The sequence below is a fragment of the Cupressus sempervirens genome, chromosome 1, assembly GCF_028749045.1.
Source record: "Cupressus sempervirens isolate cs-2001-9-10 chromosome 1, ASM2874904v1, whole genome shotgun sequence".
NCBI lineage: Eukaryota > Viridiplantae > Streptophyta > Pinopsida > Cupressales > Cupressaceae > Cupressus > Cupressus sempervirens.
The window spans coordinates 686,659,432-686,681,106 of NC_143118.1; the positions used below are offsets into that span (position 1 = coordinate 686,659,432).

The 21,675-nt window shown below is 35.7% G+C and overlaps 1 protein-coding gene across 1 annotated transcript in view; it reads left to right on the forward strand.

Moving 5' to 3' along the window:
- The window catches only part of LOC149579797 (1-acyl-sn-glycerol-3-phosphate acyltransferase 2-like), a 154,432-nt gene that overhangs the window by 65,662 nt on the left and 67,095 nt on the right, over window positions 1-21,675 (forward strand). Inside the window, exon 2 of the mRNA XM_089786901.1 lies at window positions 3,915-4,037. Within this exon, the coding sequence (XP_089643027.1) occupies window positions 3,915-4,037 (123 nt within the window). The remainder of the gene's footprint in view (window positions 1-3,914; window positions 4,038-21,675) is intronic.

Below are 21,675 nucleotides of genomic sequence, written 5' to 3' on the forward strand. Positions count from 1 at the left end.
ATGAGTTGGTAGAAGACCGGTCGGTAATGCGCAATGGGCGTCGGTGTACATCAATTTGTCAGTGGGGACACACTATGAACAATGGTCCTGCCTAAAACACTTAGGATCTCAAACATCAATTCTTTCTCCTGCATTAGCATTCCCACTAGGGTACAATGGGGGTTGGGATTCAAACAACAAAACACCCATATACTAGAGCTTGCGACTTGCCATCATGCTACAAGGTCATCTCCAATTTGTTTTGTGTTTTATTGGGATTATTTTTTGGGGATAAACTACACATTTGAAGTGATCTGATGCATAGAAGCAATAATTTGCAAAAAAATCTGATTGTACTTGACTAGTCCTGAATGCTAGAACAAGCCAACTTTTGCCCTGAAAAAAATCTTGATTCATTAAAAATTTGTTGACCAATTGTTGACCTGGTTTTCAATAGCCTTTTGCATTTAAATCATATTGAAACGCCTAAATGGCAAAAAAATGTTAAAAAATCATTGCAAATACCTATGAAACCCTATAAAGATATTGATGAATCACTCAAAAATAGGGTTGATTTCAGAACATGTGTGAAGTCAATGCAGAATCGGCACGGAAACAATTGTTATTTTGCCCCTTTAGTTTCCTTTCGAACCTTTAGAAAACCATAAATAGAAGAGTGCGAGTAGCAATGACTGTCATTAACTGAATATGAAAGGGCCTCAATCATACTAAATTGTGGGTGGCATGGGCATGTGAGATAGTATCAAAGCAGTTAATTAATTTGCCCTGGATTGCAGTTTCAATAGAACACTCTACCCACGCTTCACCCCATGGATTTTGATGTGATAAAATATTATACAAGAATTTTTTATTTATAACTTTTATGCACTATTATCAAAGCAGCTAATTAATTTGTTCTGGATTGCAGTTTCTATAGAACACTCTCTCCCCACGCTTCACCCCATGGATTTTGATGTGATAAAATATTATACAACAATTTCAAAATAATAACTTTTATGCACTATTATAAATGGTCATTTTCGTGCAAGCAATGGAGCTCTAGAGTTTGTAATTAATATTTTAAAGTAGTTTCAAAATTTAAAATATTATTGACTTTTAATATCTTTAGTAGTTATATAACAGATTAAAAGTTAAAAATAATGTAACATTTATAATGTATATATTTAATTTTACCGATACCATTGTTCTCCAACTAAATTAGTAGTTGTCAAACTAGTGGCTTACTAATCTTTTACATCAACTAAACAAATGTCTTTTGTTGAATTCTCTCCCATATAAAGGACCTACCAATTGCCATTATAGAATATAAGGCATTCCAGTTGTGGATTATGATTTGATGAACTTTCTTAATTATTGAACTACCCCTATAAAACTCCTTGGCTCAACCACAATGGAAATCTTGGGTCACTTCAACATTGTTTCCACTTCTAATAAATGCCACTTTTGATAAATTCTTTACTAGCTAGATTGCTGTCTGATATAATTTGATCTCAGTTACTTCATAGACTTGGCTAATATTTGATCTCAGACATGAGACAACTATTAGGTGACTGCCCTCTTAAAAAGTTAATTGAGCATTTGCCTATGCAAATAACAATATGAATATAAATGACACAATCTATTTTCTAGAATTCATGAAATAAATTCTATTTTATTTGCTCTTTATAATTCTACGCAATTAAATTGCCCCTATGTTTAAAAAAAGAAGTTTTCATCTCCTTTTCTACAATTATTTTACATTTCTTTGAAAATCTATTTAAAAAAAGTCTTATGCTTTTGGTTTGCTGATTAATAACCTAAACTGTTTTTGCTCCTATGCTCCAATGTAATCTTTCACTGATCTGATCCTGTTTTCCCACATGATGTAATTTCAGTATATCTTGTAGCAATAGTATGCTTGTTTGCAGCTGATCATATGCAATTTCTTATTGTCCACTCAAGATGACTATAAGGGAACATTTGGTATGGATCATTTTATGGAGTGAACTAATGTAAGACATCTATATAACACCTCACCTCAGATAGAGGGCCAGAGAGAAAATATCTAAATCAGTAAATAATCATTATAAGGATTCTTTCCACGTCCAAAATATCTTAATGTTGTTTATATGCTGATTAATTCTGTCTATGCAGCAAAAAATACCCTAGAACTGTTGATATCCTGATTACATCTGCTATGTTTCTGTTTATATTGAGTTGCCTCGAACACCATTCAAATCCAACCAATCAAAATAGGAACTAGATCATTCGAGATATTCTTTCTTTTCTTTTGACTGATGTTTCAAGTTACGATGGGTTGACCTCAATTTCATTTTGAACTTCAGACTTAAGGTCAATCTATACTTGGTAAAGGAAATTTTACCATCTCAATACACTGAAAGTTTCCTGCAAGGGAAATAACACGGTTTCATGAAGGGGAGTAGAAGGACTAACCTACTAGGTAATGTTACTCACATGTAAGGCATATGGAGAAATTTACTAGTTTTGTTTGTTATACCCTAAGTTGCCGGATTCGTCCCCTGCTGCCCGGATTGGGGTCCAGGTCCGCACGGGTCCGGATTCGCCCCCGGGTTTGCTGCGGGTCCGGGCAGGGTCCTTAGTTTTGACTATGGATTCGTCTAGGTCCTTGCTGGAGTGAACCCACAGCGAACCCAAGGCTAAAAACAACTTTAAAGAGTGTGTTTTTTAAATTGTTTTCTTCTGTAACTCTCAAAGGAACTTAATAAAAATTTAAAAAACATTTCACTCATCTAATCCCTTATGTCAAGGAGGAGGACAATGATATAGCAGCATATGGGACTAGTGGAACCAGTTTGGGTTCCAATGATGAAGCTCTAGATATAGTTGCAGTTGGGGTTGAAGCCACTGATCTCTCATTTTATGATGATCCAATTGACCCTTGAAGGGCATTTGATACTATGATTATTGATATACTACTAAACACTTGTCATCTATCATCATGTTTCAAACTTTATTATTTGATGAACTAGTCTTTGTTTTGCAATTTAGTAATTCAATGTTTTATTTGATGAACTAGTCTATGTTTTGCAATTTAGTAATTCAATGTATAATTTTCTTTACAATCATGAAGATAGATTAATGAGCATGTATTTAATGTTTTTAGATTCAGGTAAAATCATGTTTTGAAGGGACCCAAAACCCTTTGGCATTTGGCATTGATCAATGAGCAACAATTGTTCATATTGTGAAATGATTTTGTTTTGCATCTATGCATGTTTCTCTTCTGTGTGTGTGTCTATATATATATATACTCACGAACCCACCCACGAACCCAAATGGGGAAAAAAGAAATTGCCCGAACCCACGAACCGAACCCCGAACCCCAACCCGTCCCCGAACCTGAATCGGCAACTTTGGTTATACCCTATACAGAATTAACATACCAGGATATGTTTAGTGCAACATTTGCGGAACATTCTGCATGTATCATGTTCTGCTAGATACAATAAGTGAAGAGGAAAAACCTTACACAAAGACCTCATATGCTTATATTACCGTGTGGCCAAAGTAGAATTGACAATACAGGATATAGTCAATGCAGAGTTGACAGTGCACTTTAAATAAGTCATTTATAATCAAATACAATGCATAAACAGGTAAAATTGCTTTACAGGAAAAAAATATGTTCACATGGGCTCCTACGCTGCAAGCCTATTTTATATGGCAACATAATGTTTTCTCTTTTGTAGTTGACTGATGCTTAAATGTATGTCCTGGGGTGTTAAAATTTTAACCCAGACAAGACTGTACAATAATTTGTATCATCTTGTCTCTGATTAGCTTCTTCAATTGTAGAGCCTCAGTTGTGGTCTTCTTTGAAGCAGGCTATGTTGCTCGGTTTTACATGTTTTGCAGAAGTGCATTAATTTGCATTTTTCTTTTTTTTTCTGCAGGCACTTCTTTTTCTCATTGTACTGCCATTCTCAAGGAACTTATATCGCAGGGCGAATATATTCATGATGGATTTATTATGGTCAGAGCTTGTATGGTTGGTTACTTGGTGGGCAGGCGTTAAGGTTATTTTCACTCCTTTGATTTAGTTGTGTTATGGATATGCAATTTTCTTTTAAAATTTAGTGATTTGATAAAATATTAGAACTCTTTTTTGAAATAATATTTTTTGAAACTTGTTCCTTGTTTTGCTTCATACAAATCTCCAACTTTTATATTGCTTAGCAAGGTTGGCTTCACACATCTTGATTTTCTTGTCAGAAAATTACTGCATGAATGTTGAATCTTTCCAGATTTATATAGGAATGATTGACATCAATATATTTATAAAAAAATGTTCTTGGTGCTTGGATGTGTTGGCCAAAATTAGTATAATCAGCACCTCTAAATAGACTACCTTTTTTGCTTGACAATTCTTGGAAAATTATGGCAATTTCTATATGTTTGTAGTCGGCATTTTTGCCCAAGTTTTGGAAATAAACATGTTATTACTGATTATTAGTTGACAATGTGATGTCATTTACTTTTGATTAGTTTTGGACAGTTGCTGACGGTAGGTACTCTTAAAGAACCACTAACACCTTTTTATATACTTGTGCTATCTTGGAAGATAGCATTGTCTGGATTGTAAACATTATACCTGGAAATAAAGACCATATCCTTCTGCCATGCTCTTGTGATTATTACTTTCTTTTTAGCATTGCTATATAGTATATTTTGGTACATTGTTTATTTTGTGTCATCAAGTAGATCTCTTCATGAATAAACAATGTTTTTTTAGTCGATTTCTTTTTTAAAGATAAAATTGTGGTCTTTGACCCTAGAAAGCCTGGGAGTCTTATTTCCTCTGTGAAATTTGCAAGTTTTTGGCTTGCCTGGACGACTGGTGGGCTGCAACTTGATTATTTCATGTGTGATATTTGAACAAAAACTGTAATGTCTGCAGATTTCCTTTTAGATCTTTAAGGGTTCTCTGTTCCTGTGACTACGGAGTTTTTTTTGATCAATTTTTCTCACAAAAATCGTGGAGGGTTTTTCCATATTTTTTACCCAAAATTTGTGGAAGATTTTTGCATGATTTTTCCCCAAAATTTGTGGAAGATTTTTGAATGATTTTTTCCCAAAATTGTTGAGAGTTTTTTCATGTTTTACTCCCAAAATGTGGTTTTATTTTGCTTCTTTTTAATGACTTTTTCACAAAATGAGTGTGATTTCAGTATCCCTTCTAGGGTTTGATCGTGGTGATGTTTTGCGGCAGCTTTTTTTGCCAATTTGTTGGACGAAATCATGGTTATAAGGATTTTTTGCACAATATTTTAAATCAAATTGCCGGTTTTAGTTTTTCACCCACTTTTTGTCAACAAAAGTCGTATTTTGAGAAGCTGATTTCTTTTTTGGTCTCCATGTATTTGGATAACAGGAGAGATCGGTTCATTACCCAACGTCTTCATGCACTCAATTTGTTCTTGTTTTTGGTCATATAAGGAAGTTTTGCAGAAAATCTATTGGCTGATCAACTATCCAACTAGGAAGGGTCTGAACAACAAGCTCATGTTGCATATCATTCTAAAGAGTAGTTAGCCTTCTATGTATACATGGACAAATGACTCGCAGATTATGTGTAGTCTTTTGTAGGGTAGTGTATCTTAAAACGGAAGCATCCATCATTTAAGACCCTTTAGCTCCCTTCCTTTAGTGACCTTATGGATCATGGATGAATTTCTGCTCAATCAACTCTTTCTCGTATTTAGGTTTCTCTTTTCTAGTTCTGTCACCACAGTGTTTGAGGCCTTTAGGGCCTTCCTCCTTTGAGATAAACGTGGGATAGGTCGACTTGGGAGGATTAGGTTGACTTTGGAGGAATAGGTCGAACCAAGTTGACCTATTCTGGAATAGATTGAACGTTGACCTAGGTCGTCCTGATCCTCGAGGATTTTGAATATTATGGCTAATTTTGTCTCGAGAAGGTAATTTAAAAAATCAAGTGAACCTTTTAGCTTGCTTTGTCTTCGAGTCCGAAAACTAGTATAAAAGGAATCTTAGGCACCTCATTTTCACATCACATGAAAATCACAAGACATCATTACACACACAAGAACACTCAAGCTAGGAGATTTCCTAAGGTATTTCAAGCATTCATCAAGCATTCAAGATTCAAGGATCCATTGTGAGCATTTCCTCTTTAAGATCTATTGGCCATCAAGAGAGGAGATCTACATTGAGTCATCCATCATCTCCTTCATTGATGCACATTTACATCTATGGCTCAATGATGTGGTTTTGGTAGATCCATTGCATTTGTGGAGATTTCCTACATCCTTCATTGCAAATGCAACATTGACAACACACAAGCATTTGTGAAATCGTTATTAAAAAGGCTTTTATCAAGCAAGGTGAATATTTATATTTGTCTTACTTTCCTTTCATGTTTGACATTTCAATTCAAAGTTTGATTCAACCATCTAGGGCTTGACCATGACAAACGTTTATCAAATCAAAACAAAAACCAAGTTTTACAGTGTGCAGGAGTAGGATATCCGAATCGTGGTTGTAGATCCAAAAACTACTTGTTGAGACTTTTATGAAGAAGTTGGGTTAACTTTGCTACTGTTTCTTGGGAACATGTTCATCTTCTCATAAAATGTGGACACTTCACCACCATGTCAACCCCTTCCTAGAGGCTTAAGGAAAGCAACATTTTCGTGGGTATTCTGTTGTGATCTGCAGTCAAAAATTTAGTCATAGGTTCAAATCCGCGTTTTTGGAGCGAAAAGACACATTTTGAGGTAAGTACTTTATCATTCATTTCACTTTTTGGTTTAGACTTATTTACATATCTTAATTGGGTTGATTGGATATATTTAACACTTGGACCTATCTTACATTTCTCATTCAATCAATTAGTTCTTAATTGGCTTGATTGCATATATTTAGCACCTAGACCTTCTTACACTTCACATTTAATCAATTAGTTCAATTTCACATTTGTGCTGTACATTTTTAATCAAATTTACATTCCATAAAAGAGGACTTGCATGGGTACTTCCTTGATATAATTTTGGTTTAGTATTGGCATCCCTTCATTTATCTGGGTTTTGCTAATCTAACTTGAGTTATATTAAAAGAGTTATGTTTGGAAGAGGGTAATTTGGGGTGAGGATGGAGAGAGCATGAAGGAAGTGGGGAGAATATATATATATATATATATATATATATATATATATATATAGAGAGAGAGAGAGAGAGAGAGAGAGAGAGAGAGAGAGAGAGAGAGAGAGAGAGAGAGAGAGAGAGAGAGAGAGAGCGTGTCGTCAAGCCTCAAATAGCATAGATTCCAATTAAAAAACAACACTTTTGTTTTTCCCTTTACAAATGTGAAGTGTTACGTTATGTACTCATAGCCAAATCCAAAAAAGTCTTTCCAAAGCTAGTAATGTACCAAATACCATTGAGAATGCCTCAACAATTGTTAGTACACCCTAGGTACTTGTGTTGGGGTTCAAACAATATAAATAATTTAAAATCAAACTTTAACAATCCCATAAATCACCTATAAAAGAAAGATCTTAGTCGCACCTGTAAATTCTGATTTTTAGTCATAAAATCCACTACATGAAGATTACCACAAGTAATAACACAAAATAAATTGTTATTATAAGGAGAAGTGACATTGTTCAGTGATGGATTCTAAACTTCTTAGTTGGAAAACATGGAAACAACAAAAAACCCCATAACACCACAATGTGAAGGTGGGGGCTAAGTAGGATTCCTATTGATCTTCTTGTATTCTTGTTTGCCAACTTGTACTAACTTGCACATTTAATGCACACATTAAATCCCATTGAGAAGTGTATATAGTCGAAGCAAGAAAAAATGTAGTTTCACAATTCACTTGAAAGTTTAATTAGTTCGCATATTTTGGAATGTATGTTAAACCATTAATCAAATGTCACCAATGTATATACAAATCAATCTTGTATAAATATGATTGAATCACATCATGTACAATATAAAATTCACCATATTAAACCACACAATCTATATTACTAAATTCTAGCTTTTTAAATATATCAATGTAAATCCTTGCTAGCATTTTAATCAATGTTTCCTTGGAATGTATAATTCGTTTTAATAAGCTGAACCAATATACCATAATTTTTTGAATCTAATCAACATTTGTAGGCAGCTATTATGTTGTAATAATAATTGTCAAACGACAAAATAATAAAACAGTGGTTTCCAAAAGGTGGAAGTCAGGGACGGTTGGCGGAGTCAACCAACTGTAAGGTCTATTTGTATTGACAATGGAAGGAAGCAAAGTATCATAATGTTTTGGTGGGGAATACTACTATGCAATGAAAAGTTGTATCATTCCACCATCTCTCGCATTTTATATTCTGTAGTCTCTTTGGCGAGGTTTGTGATACTATTTGTAATTAATGTATGGTCTTATTGTTTGATTAGAATTACATTGAGTTGACTAGTACACTTTGAATCAGGCATCCAACATTTTGGCATAGTTGGCTTAATTCAAAGTCAAACCTAAAGGTTTTATGGAAGGGAGATACACTCCATGGTTGGTATAATGGGTCGTACCTTTAATCAAAAGGTATTGGTAATTAAAAATGACATCGTGGACAATACATAAGTGATTTGACAAGACAAGTTGAAACATGACTTGGTTTACCCATGGAATGTAATGGTAGACGAGTACGTGTAACAGGAAGCAGAGAAGAGAGCTATCCCGACTGACACAGTATGTGTTGAACTCATGGTGAACACGTCAATGTACTATCTTTTGGGTAGCCTTCCAAGGTTGTTGATTTGTACGTTGTTGGGGGTTCTAAGAAGAACGCAAGGCAAGTGATGAGAAGATGCCACTAACAATTACTCAAACAATATGAAGAATGTAGACAGTGGAGGGAGGAACGTGAGACACAAGTAGTTGTTGTACCTTTGGCAATTCCAAAAACTAATGGCACTTGCCAAACAAAGAGGGAAGGTGGAGAAGGCAAGAAGTGTCAATTGAGAAGGAAGTAGAAATTGTCGTACACAGATCACTCTAGATTTAGGAACAAATAAAAAGATGACAATGCTTGCAACAATTGATAGGAAAATCCTCTAGCCCGTCCATCTAGAGTCCAAACATTTAAACATCCTCTACCCATCGGGAGTAGGAGGCTATTGCATGCGAATTATCCATGTAGGTCATCTTGTGGGGGCAGGAGGGAGATAACGAGGAGAGCAACTCCCCACCAATAGAACCATCTGTACATTCAAAGGAAGGAGACGAGGAAAAATAACTTGAAGGGGACATGGTGGAGCTCTTTGAGAACAACTTATGAAGAATTGGAAGCCTTGCTACATCAAAAACAAGGATAGGGAGATCAAAACTTGAAACTCTTGGGAGGAGGGAGTACTGAAACCATCAAGGCAGGTACGATGAGGGAAGGGGAAGGATAGATGATTCGTCCATACCAAGAAGTACAAAGAGGTGCACGGATGTAGAGGAGTAACTAACCTACTCGGCCCCAACAACGGGAGAAGAGTAATGAATAACCAAGACAAGCAAAAACTGCTCAAATTCAGTGGAGATGGATAAGAGGATCCTGTTTGTTACAGTAACTGTGTGCGACCATTTGGGAGGCAGGAGAACAAGATGACAAGGATCATTGGCTGAAATCTTTTCCCACCACCTTAAATGGGTGTAGCAACTGATTGTTATACAGACCTCCCAAAAACAAAGAGAACAACATTTAAGGATCTGAAACAAGCCTTCAAAACAAAATTTAGGCTACTTCGTGATGACAATGAGGTGGTCATAGATATATATAATGCCCACCAAGGGAAGAACGAGATAGTTTGAGCCTATCATTAGAGGTTAAACGAACTAATTGGTAAATTTGAAAATCAACTAGTCAATGAATTGAAGAAGAGGTGGTTCATAAAAGGACTAAATGCCTACATTTGGAAAAAAGATGAAGGTCGTACCTTCATTATCCTACAAGGAAGCATGTAATAGAGCAATGGACATAAAAAGTGAAGATAAAACATCCTGAGTAAGGAAGGTAAGTAAGGATGACAACATTGATGACGACAATGATAGAGAGTCTAAGACAATATAGGCCCTCTGAAAGAACATAATAAGAATAATGAAGAAATGAGGTCAGAGACAAAAAGGAAGGCAAGAAATTGTGGTATAGAGTGAAAAAACGAAGGACACACAAAGGCCAATTCTTCTTGGAAATCCTTTTGTGGCATCTTCCAAGTGTCGAGACGGTCCATTAAGGAGTGCTTGTACAACCTAGAGGTAAGTAATTGAGAAAGGCCCTCCCTGCGTGGGATTAGGCATGGGACACCACTTGTCTTGCCACTTGAGAATCCTCGTGTTAGAGTGTCAACTCATAGCCAACTAGGCTGTGAATGCCTTTCATCAACCTATCCTTTCGATTGCAAGCTTATCGTGACCTCTAGTGATCATAGCAGCATCATGAGCCACTAAACCTACCTTGGCCAGAGATTTACATGGACATTATGCGCCCGATTACCCACTACTCGACTTGACAACATAAATTATACACTTAGACCACCATGAGCTGAATTGGTTTGGTTTGTTTGCTTATATTCATTTCCTATTTGGATTAGTATTTATTATCCACCTTTTGTCTTGCAGGTTATATTCATATAATCATTTGTTACCAGCCTACACCCTTCATCTTGACCGTGGTGGCCATCCTTGATGAATCTTGGTGTGGCTGTCCATTAAACTCTGATTACTATAGACAAGTTTTTCTTTGCCCAAGATGTATAAGAAAGGTTTCAATCGCATTTCTTAAATTTTATCATTAACTCTTTGAGGGTGCCTCTGCCTATCTTAGAGACATATGGATTATGCCCCTCTATGGGAATCGCATAGATCTGAAATCTCCTCTTTGATTTAAATTCTGAAAAATAAATCTCAATAGTATACAACAACAAATCAGATCGATTTCATGAACTTAAGCAATCAATTATATAATCATATTATTCACTTTCGGATTCTAGTCCGTCTTGCTCTACTCATGACATTAAATTTATTTACACTACATGCTTAAACTCAGAGCCTACAATCATAAATAATGATAAAGAGATATGCAGAAGGAATGCGCGACTTGGCTTGCAAACAAAGATATGGTCACTCTCGGCCATTGTTAAGAACTTGTAATGCTTGGTACGACTCCTTGATTGTAGAAAATCAGCACTTCCAGCGGTAGAAATGAGCGTTGGTTATAGAAGAGAAACCAAAAAGGCTTGGACCAATCTGTGGTTGCTAAGAATAATAGTGGCAACACCAATAAGGAGACAAATCGTAGATATGAATCAAGCACCAATGTGGAAGCGAATCACAAACAAGAACAATCACAACATGGATGCAATCGCAGATCGAATTGTAGTCACTAGTATGAAAACAAATCGTAGATAGGAAATGACTTGTGAATTCAAATGCATGCTCGATACAAAAAATACTCTCTTGAATGGAGTTACAAGAAAGATGAAGGAAAGGTGGTGAAAATATGAGTTATGTTCTTGGCTTAATATTCAAGAATCACAATTAAAAGGGTTGATAACAACACATGACCAATGGAAGAAATAATATAGGCCATTAGAAAAATAATATGAAGGTCGATGGAATGATAACATTAAAACATTGTCATAAGATGGAAATAAGAATAACTTCACATATTTTATTTATAATGATACTTTTGTATTTACATGCATTTGTATGTGTATGTACACATACATATGTATACACAATATTCTAGATATACATATTTTGTGTATACATTGTATTCTAAGTAAAAGCACACATTCATTTACATCATATTTGAATGTACAAATATGTACGTACATGTAAATACCAAGGTATCACTATAATAGAACATGTGTGACATAACGAGGAAGCTTTGAGGTCGACCCAAAATCATAAAGGTAATAGTCGCTCTTAGTTTGTTCATTATATTATTTTATTATGTTGACCCAGTTGGCTCATGGTGATCACTTGGTATACCCTTGCTTGCCTAGTACAGTTTCCCTTGACCATGATGGTTTAGGACTCATACGTGTTAACTTAGTGGCAGGTGGTGCCCTCATCCCAATTCTCTCTTTGGCAATGCTTTTCCCCTTCGTCGAGTTCTCACAAAAGAAATTTACCATCGTAATAACATATTTCCCATCATTTAATAAAATCTATATTAGTATAACAAGTAATCATATTAGCTATCCATTTCCAATTCATATAACATCATAACAATAAACCACTATTCCAAGTTCTCGTAAAACTATAACGAATAACCAACACTTTCATTTAACATGAAACCATAACGATTAACTAATTTAACCAATCAACTCAACTTTGCATGAAGTCTCAATGACTATAAAGAATATTTTATAATTAAGAAAACATAGGGATTTATTCCCTCCCCCTTCTGTTTCATCGTCCTCAATGAACTTTAAAATTTAAAATATTTAAAGAATATTCAAAATACAAGATTTATATCAGTATGAAATCATCATAGTTCAAATTGAGTTCACAATTTATTTATTTTAGCCCATAGTTCAAGTTCTTGGAAAAAAGATGCAGAATTTTCTAGAAGATTTCATCATAATCTTCCCAATTGGCATTCTCTTCAGCATACTGGTCCAACTAGACCTTGCATTGGGTGATCTCAATTTTGCAAGCGGAGCTTACGCACCTCGAGTATTCTGAGTGGTTCTATTTCCACCACTCGTGGCTCTCGCACCTACAAAGATTCCAATCAGTAACATGTTCATGGTTGGTTATATACATCTTAAGATAAGAAAAGTGAAACACATCATGCATTCCAACAAGGGCTGTAGGTAGGGCAATTCTTTAGGCCACAGGATTTATGACTTCCAACACTTCAAATGGTCCCACATATCTTTTGGCTAACTTGGCATTTCTACCAAACTTGATAGTTTTTTTGGGGTTAATCTTTTAGGTGAACCTTGTCTCCAAATGAAAATTCTGTAGGAATCCTCTTTGCATTTGCATAACTCTTTTGTCGGTCATCAGCCTCCTTCAACCTTTAACGGATTTGAACTATCTATTCCTCCATCTCTAGAAGCATCTCAGGCCTAGCAATAATTCGATCCTCAATCCTGTCCCAAGTTATAGGGGTTCTGCACTTGTGCCCATACAGAGCTTCAAAAGGTGGCATCTTAATAGCAGACTAGTACGAGTTGTTATAAGAAAATTCAACCAAGGGAAGATACATCTCCCATTGATATTGTTGATCAATGCAATATACTTTCAAGAGATCCTCTAATACCTGGTTTACTCTTTCTATCTTACCATTGGTTTCTGGATGGCAAGTGTTACATTTCGATTTTCGACCCAATTTAAAATGTTCATACAGCGGTTGAGGTTCACATGAAGTCAGTTGACAATTAAATTTGTTATAATCCTGTGAAATGGTAAGATGGTTAGTTGTTATAATTTCATATGTAGATAACATGCTAGTTGATTAGTTATCATAAATTCATTGAATTGAAAAGGCAGTTAGTTGTTATGATAATATGATTTAATTGCGGAGAATTTCCTTGTAGGGAGCACGTCAAAGGGGTGGAAGCATTGTCAGAAAAGAATTGGGCACAATAGCATCACCATCACTGGGCAAATTGATATGAATTGTAAATCACCTTGGTTGAGGACCTAGCGACTGCATAATAAGATACAAACATTAGACACACGAGCTTTTAAATAAACATTTAAAATATTAATCTTTTTAACTTAATTAATGCGTACTTCAAATGGCTTTTGGATGACTTTTCTACCACATCATTATAATACATATTTATATATGTGCACATGGATATAATTTAAAGTTGACATCATAATATTATTCTTTTACAAGATTTTATCTATTTAATTCATACATCTAAATGCATGTACAAGAAGATAAAATAAATCTTCCAAGATGAAACATGTATTTAGATATACATATTTAAAAGGTACGACCTTGAATAAACATTTGATATGTGCTATCTTAATAAAATATATTTACATGCAAGTAATTAAATATGTTTATATTATCCTTTTGATTTGTAACCTTTCAAGCTCTTTTCCATTTTTATTTATTTATTTTCTTTACTAGAAACTGAAATGTACACTTGGCATATTATATTGGCGTCCAAGAAGGCAAAACATTTCTTTATTTTTATGAACTCTTGGCCACGTTTTTCCCTCTCTTTACCTCTATTGGAAGTCGAGATTGTTATTCACTCCGAGATTGTGCTCAAGATATCTCATGAGTAAGGGTTGGTTAATAACGTCCAACAAAGGCTCATCCTTCTCAAATGATAATCAGGTTATGTGGTCGAGATGCCATTTCCGATTGTAACATTGTATTCTTTTCATTATTACTGTGCGTTTATTTACAGCAGTAAGGATTCTTTCCATAAGATGCCGTACATCATCATTGTTATTTGTTATTGAATAGTTCCTTAGAGAGTGTGAACTTTTCAAACCAAGTCAAGAACATTAATCATGATATATTTTACATCTTTATATTATTGCTGTTCAGTAGAATCGAATGATATTCTTTTGCAAGCCAAGTTTATTTTCCTCAAGTGATATAAGCTATGATGTATTGAAATATGAAACATTATTACACCAACTCTGGAATCAGCAAAATGAGTCGATTAAACTCTGAGAATTAAACACCTGGGACTCACTCGACTGAATGGCCATGGAAGAGGTTAAAAGGTGAGAAAGAAATCTGCAAGTAACATGGAAGCAAAATCAAATGTGACATAACAATATATATTATTCTTAAAAGGAGCATTTAATAGATCATGCATGTCCAATTCATTCTTTGCGTTTAAGTACCAGGATGCTCAGTGGCTGACAAGGTGTTCCATGTTTATTCCAAGTAGGGAGGGCCTTTTTAATTAAAGAAAGTGTGAGGATAAGTCTGAGGTCCGTTGTTGGGAAGTTAAGCCCTTGACAATGTTTCCCCTCTCTACGAGATGTCAGAACATGCATCGGATAAAGATAAATTGAGCATTCAAACATTTATTGGTAATAGGTATTTTTACTTTTATGATATTTATACAAGTAGAAGATATGATGGATTAATTTATATCGTTGAATTCAGTTATTTCCTTTGATGAAAGCAACCTCTCTCGTCAATGTAATTGGTAACCATTTAGATCGGTTGACCTTCCAACTGAATATGAAATATATCTATAGGATTGTTATTTCAGTGTTTCATTTATAAGAATAATGATTATGAGCATATCTTCTAATTTTATGTTATTGCCACAGTTAGCAATAGGAAGAAAAGGAATGAAATAGAGGTATCTGATGCCCCAAATGATACAATGGTATCTGATGTCCTAAATGATACAGTGGTATCTGATGCCCCAAATAATACAATGGTATCTAATGTCCTAAATGATACAATGGTATCTGATGGCCTAAATGATACAATGGTATTTGGCACCCTAAATGATACAGTGGTATTTGGCACCCTAAATGATACTGTGGTATGTGATGCCCTAAATGATCCAATGATAATAGATGCCCTAATTGATACGGTGGTATGTGATGCCCTAAATGATCCAATGGTAATCGATACCCTAATTGAAATAGTGGTATTTGATGGTAATCGTCATTTGATATTGATATAGTGGTATTTGATTGTAATCATCATTTGATTTTGATATAGAGCTATTGGATGGTAATCGTCATTTGATCCTAAGTGGTATTTGTGGACTAACCTGGGTGTTTGTAGAAGCATCCCTAGATTGATTTCGGTTTCAAATCCCACTGTATATAGATTTTAATTTCCATAGTAAATTCATTGATGGTGTTTTGAATTGTTAGTTATGAAATTTCCGTTTAACTGATTGTAACCGTTAATCTCATTCACTTGAACGTAACTGATATAACTGTCTTTCTATGAAAATGAAGTAATAGTTGTATTTCTTTAATATGTTAGTTGTTAGTTAAGACCTGAGAAAAGTGGTAAGCTGAACTATTTTTCATTTTTGTTCGGAAGGCTAAACGTAGAATTTGCCAAAATCTAGATGTTATCCTAGCATCTCTGTCTAATATGATCTTTTCAAGAACTCCATGAAGTCTGAAAATCTGTCTCACAAACTTATGGGCAATCTCTGGTGCCCCATCAGTTAAGTTCCTTGGAATTAAATGTGCTACCTTTTTTAATCGATCAACTACCACGAGGATGGTATTATGCTTTGTTTGGGTTGTAAGAAACCCTTGGATGAAATCCATAGTGATTATTTGCCATTTCCATTTTTCATTTGGGTGTAATATCCTAGCTGGGTATCAGTGTTCAGCCTTGACACTTTGAAATCCATAGTGATTATTTGCCATTTCAATTTTGGAACTTCATTTGGGTGTAATAGCCCAGCTGGGTATCAGTGTTCAGCCTTGACACTTTGACATTTGAGGCAACTTGCCACATACTCAACTCTTTTCTTCTTCATGCCCTTCCAAAAATACAATGGTTTCATGTCAGCCAACATCTTAGTTACTCTATAGTGCTCCAAGTAAGGAGCGACACGGATTTCCCCTGAAATCATTTTCTGAATCTCTGAGTCCTTAGGTATGTACATCCTACCTTTATATCTCAGAAATCCATCTTTTCCTAGTTGATATCCTTCATATCTAGTATCTTGAGGATGCCTTTTGAGTGCTCATCATACTTCATTATAAAACTCATCTCGCTGTAGGCACTAAAGTATTTGCTCTCTATGTCTGGTATTTATTGCTACCATGGCTGAAATATGTCTTCACTTGCTCAAGGCATCATATTGCTACCTTTGATATAATTGATCTCAAAATTATAATTTGCTAAGAACTCTAGCCACCTTCTTTGACAAACGTTAAGACTTGGTTGTTTGAATATGTACTTCAACGCATGATGGTCTGCTCTGAACTCAAATAGTTTCCCATTCAGATAATGTCTCCATATTTGAGATCGTGGGTGATAGTCGCTAACTCTAAGTCATTTGGTGCATAATTCTGCACATAATTCTTCAGTTTCTTGGATTCGTACGAAATGACCTGATCTTCTTGCATGAAAATACCCCCTAGTCTTTCTCACGACGCATCTATAATGACCGTGTAGTGACCCTCAGGTTTTGGTACTCTAAGTATTGATGCGGTAGTTAGCTTCTCCTTTAAGTACTCAAATGTTGTTTGACATTTTTCAGACCAGATAAGCTTCTTTCCCTCCTTTGCAGTGTAGTGATGGGAAGTCTCTAACTGTAAAAGCCGGCTAAACCCATGAAGCTTCTGACTTCTGACACATTGCTGGGTATTGACCACTCTTTGATTGCCTTGATCTTGGTGAGCTCTACCACTATTCCTTTAGCTGAAATAATATGCCCTAGGTATTCAATTTCCTTATGATAAAAGGAACAGTTAGACAATTTTATGTATTACTTATGCTCACCTTTGCAAAACTATCTCGAGGTGTTCCTGGTGCTCCTCATCGTGAGTGTAGATGAGAATATCATCGATGAAAACCACACAAAATCGTCTACACAATCTTGGAATATACTATTCATGAGATTCATAAAGGCTACAAGGGTGTTAGTCTGTCCTATGGGTAAAACTTTGAACTCATAGTGTCCTTAGCGGGTTGTAAAAGTAATTTTATGAATTTCTTCCTCAATTCAAAGTTGATGGTAACTTGATTTGAGATCAATTTTTCAAAATACTGTTGCTCCTCTCATTCGATTAAATAGATCATCAATTCGGGGAAGTGGATATATGTTCTTAATGGTAACCTTGTTAAGCATTCTTTAGTCTATACACATCCTCATAGGTCCATCCTCTTTCTTAACTAATAGCATTGGGGCTCCCAAAGGTGAAATGCTAGGTCCGATGAGCTTCTTATCCAATAATTCTTGTAACTGCACTTGTATTTCCATTAGTTCGGTAATGGTCATCCTGTATGGCACTCTTGATATAGTTTCCGCTCTAGGTACCAAATCTATGGTAAAATAAAATACCCTTGAAGGGGATAAGTCGGACAATTCCTCTACAAACATATCCTGATAATCCCTAAGATAAGGTTATCTTTCTTCGAAGGATTCTTTCATTCTTTTTCTAATCTCCATCTTCTAAAATGTAATCATCCTGATATGTGGTATCACATGGTTCCCTGAGATCAGCTATCTTTACGACAAAGATTTCACACCCCTTTCTTCTACACCTCTAAAGTGCATAGCTAAAGCCTGACGAGGTTTGACTTGGTGCAATATTCCTTGAATGTTCACAGGGTTTACCCAGTCATCTAGGTTTTCTATTGTCTTTGCAAGACAATCTACCTACGCCTTATGCTTGCCAAGCCAATTTATTTGCATGATAATATCACAGGACCCTAGAGGTGCTACATACAAATTAACCTTAGTAGAGAAATTTGGGAAGTCTACTCGAGCCTCAAAGAGATATTGATCTACTCGAGCCTTTGACTGGTTTGCATATTCAATAATCCAAGGGTTTTCCATAATTCCAGTTCTTTTTGGAAATCTACTCAATAATTTTGGGGATATAAAACATTCTGTGGCTCTAGAATCAATTAATACAGAAATGTGGTTTCCATAAATCTTACCTCGAGTTTCTAGGAGGCCCAATTGCTGCTATGCTTGGCGGTTATCCAAAGCTGCATGAATCTTTTGTTGGAAGACAACCTCATGAGGAGATAAGAGAGGTCATGTTTGCTGGGTGGAGGTGCCTTTGTTAGGACATTGTTGGCGTAGTGGTCTCCGCCACAAGTAAAACAACCCTTGGCTGGCCCCTTGTTCTGATTTACCCTGTTGCCATTGTCACCACTGAAATTTCCTTTTGATTCCTTGTCATTATTCCCTTTGAAATCAGATTTGTTAGACTTAAAGTTTCTAAAGCTCTTTTTGTGAGCCCTTGTGTCAGGACTAGTGGCATTCCAGTTGACCTTTCTTTTATTTTCTCGCATGGAATCATCCTTTCTTACCTTATATTCTTGATAGATTTCAAGAGCTTCCTGCATGGTTCGTGGAGCTAATATATCCACTTATCACCCATTCTTGTTGTTTAATCCCATGACAAATTTCCTCACCTTAAGATTGCTTTCTTGCGTATATGCAGGAACATATTTCAAAGTATGGTGAATTTTTCCCAGTACCCATGCATTGTTAGGTCCCCTCGTTTGAGGTTTTGGAAGTCTGACAACATTTGATCATAAAAAGTTTGCAGTAACCATCGATTCTTGAAGATAGTGACAAACCTATCCCATGTAATATCAGTAATCTTAATGTTTAGTTCTATTTTGGTGTTTCCCCACCAAGTAGCTGCTTCCTTAGAAAGGTGGTAGATTCCCCAAATTGCCTTGAGAAAAACTTCTGATCTCAAGGTACTATTCCATTTCCGTTACCAAGCTTTAGCGGCTTCACCGAATTTAAATTCTGAAAGTCTAGGGGGTTTAATCTTCTTAATGTCAGTGGGACAAATCGCTACCTATTCATTGTTTCTTTGTATTTTAGATGGTTTAATGAAGGTCTGGTGTAATGACCCCAACAGGTTATAACTTCTTCAAACACCAAAAATCTTTATACTTCAGTTGTTTGACATTTCGTCAAACACTTTGCAAGCAAGCTTTGATACCACTGTAATAACCCTCCTCAAATCTGCTCTCAAAGATGCTGATTGAAGGCTCAAAGAATTTTGTCAAACAATTCACATGCAAGAGACATATGACTGATATAGTATTTCAGCTTGCTTTAAATGACTTTTTTCCAATTTGCATCAATGAGAATCTAGTGATAGAAGATTACAATGAACTACACAATGACCTAACATGAGTGTGCTCCTAATTTTGACAATATTCAGTGCATATGTTATGATCTAAGCATGAGAAAAGAACAACTACAACGAACTGGCATTTTTGCAAACAGTTGGTATGCAAACTATCTAGCTGATAAATAATGAGATTGAATTGCTTAAATGACACCAAGAACTATTATCTTTTTAATTGCAATCAAATTTCTAATACAATGCTCATGAAATATGGCCAAGACTTTGGCATTTACATGGATTACCAAAATGACAATGCTAGTATAATGCACACTTACAGCTGAAACTTATAATACCCTAAAAAAAACAATACTAACAAGGGAACCTGGTTGTAGATGGCTGGAATAATTTTCTTTCAATGCTGCCCCTTCTGCTTTACTTTTTCGAACTGCTTTTTCGGCCTGCTTTTTCGGTTTCGCTTTTTCCGCTTGCTTTTTCGATTCCGCTTTTTCCGCCTGCTTTTTCAGTTCCACTTTTTCCACTTGCTTTTTCGATTCCGCTTTTTCCGCCTTCTTTTTCAGTTCCGCTTTTTCGGACTGCTTTTTCGGATTGCTACTTTGTTGAATCTCAAGACCATATCTTTCAATGGCGTCAAAATTTTCAGCTTGAAGGGATTTTGTCCTTCAAACTATCGAGACATAACCTTCAGAAAATTCTCCAATTTCTTTGATATTTCCAACCATACTAAAAAGAAGCTCTTCCCTTTCTTTTATAGTGTTCTCACAAGAGCTCCATCCTTCGTTTTCTCAATGTGGGATAAAACATAACTCCTTTTATGTAATTTATGTCTCCAATGTGTTATAAAATAAAGGGGAGTCTTTTAATTTAAATATTTTTCACAAACTATAGTCTATGCATTAATAAAGTTAAATATTTAAATTTAACTTTATAAAATAGCTTTATCAATGCAAAATAAATCTTATTAATGATAAACAAGTCTTTTTGCCGATTTTAAACAATTTCCATCGACATACTGCTGCCACTGGATGTCCACCCATGCCCAAGATGACTTACTATAAATAGTAAGTATGCCCAAAGTTGCTTCAAAACCCCTCAGGAAGACCTGCAACTGAAACTATCTAGGCTAAATGGCCTCTAAGCCCCTTTAATGTCCTGGTTAGCCTACGGGACCATGGGGAAATAGGCTAACGACAACATCATGCTATGAATGCTAAAAAGGGGACATTACAGTCCGCCCTTCCCAAAATTGCTTGTCCCCAAGCAATGGCTGAACAACAACCCAATCAATCCACCTAGATCCCAAATGTAGTCATGAACTATACTGCTGTCAGTCAACATAGGCTCCTGCAACAACCTGTGAAAATTAACCAAGAGGAATCCATAAATGAATCGTGAATCACGGTGCAACTGAACTCCAAATCCACTACTGCTACAGTCAAGAACCCACGAGGCACAAACTCTCAAAATATTAGACCCCAAGTAGAGTAGATCACCCAAACTGTCAACATAATAAACACCATCCACACAACCCACCATGTTATGTGGAATGCACACTACAACTCTGCTACAATAGTGACCACTCCCACATGAAACTGCACCAAATACAGAGAATCCACACACTGTACATCTACTGCAATTAACCCAACTCTGTAGATTATCGACCACTGTCTCATAACCATAACTCTCATGCACCGCTGATGGTGACAAGACATCACAAGATAAACAGCAAGAAATGGAACCCAAACCAAATTTGCCTGCCACCAACTCCTCAACACATGGATCAAAAGCAAACTGATGAACATATCCTTTAGTATAATGCCGGTAAAAATAACCAATCTCAGTCAAAGACTCATCCTGCAGACATGATATGACCAACT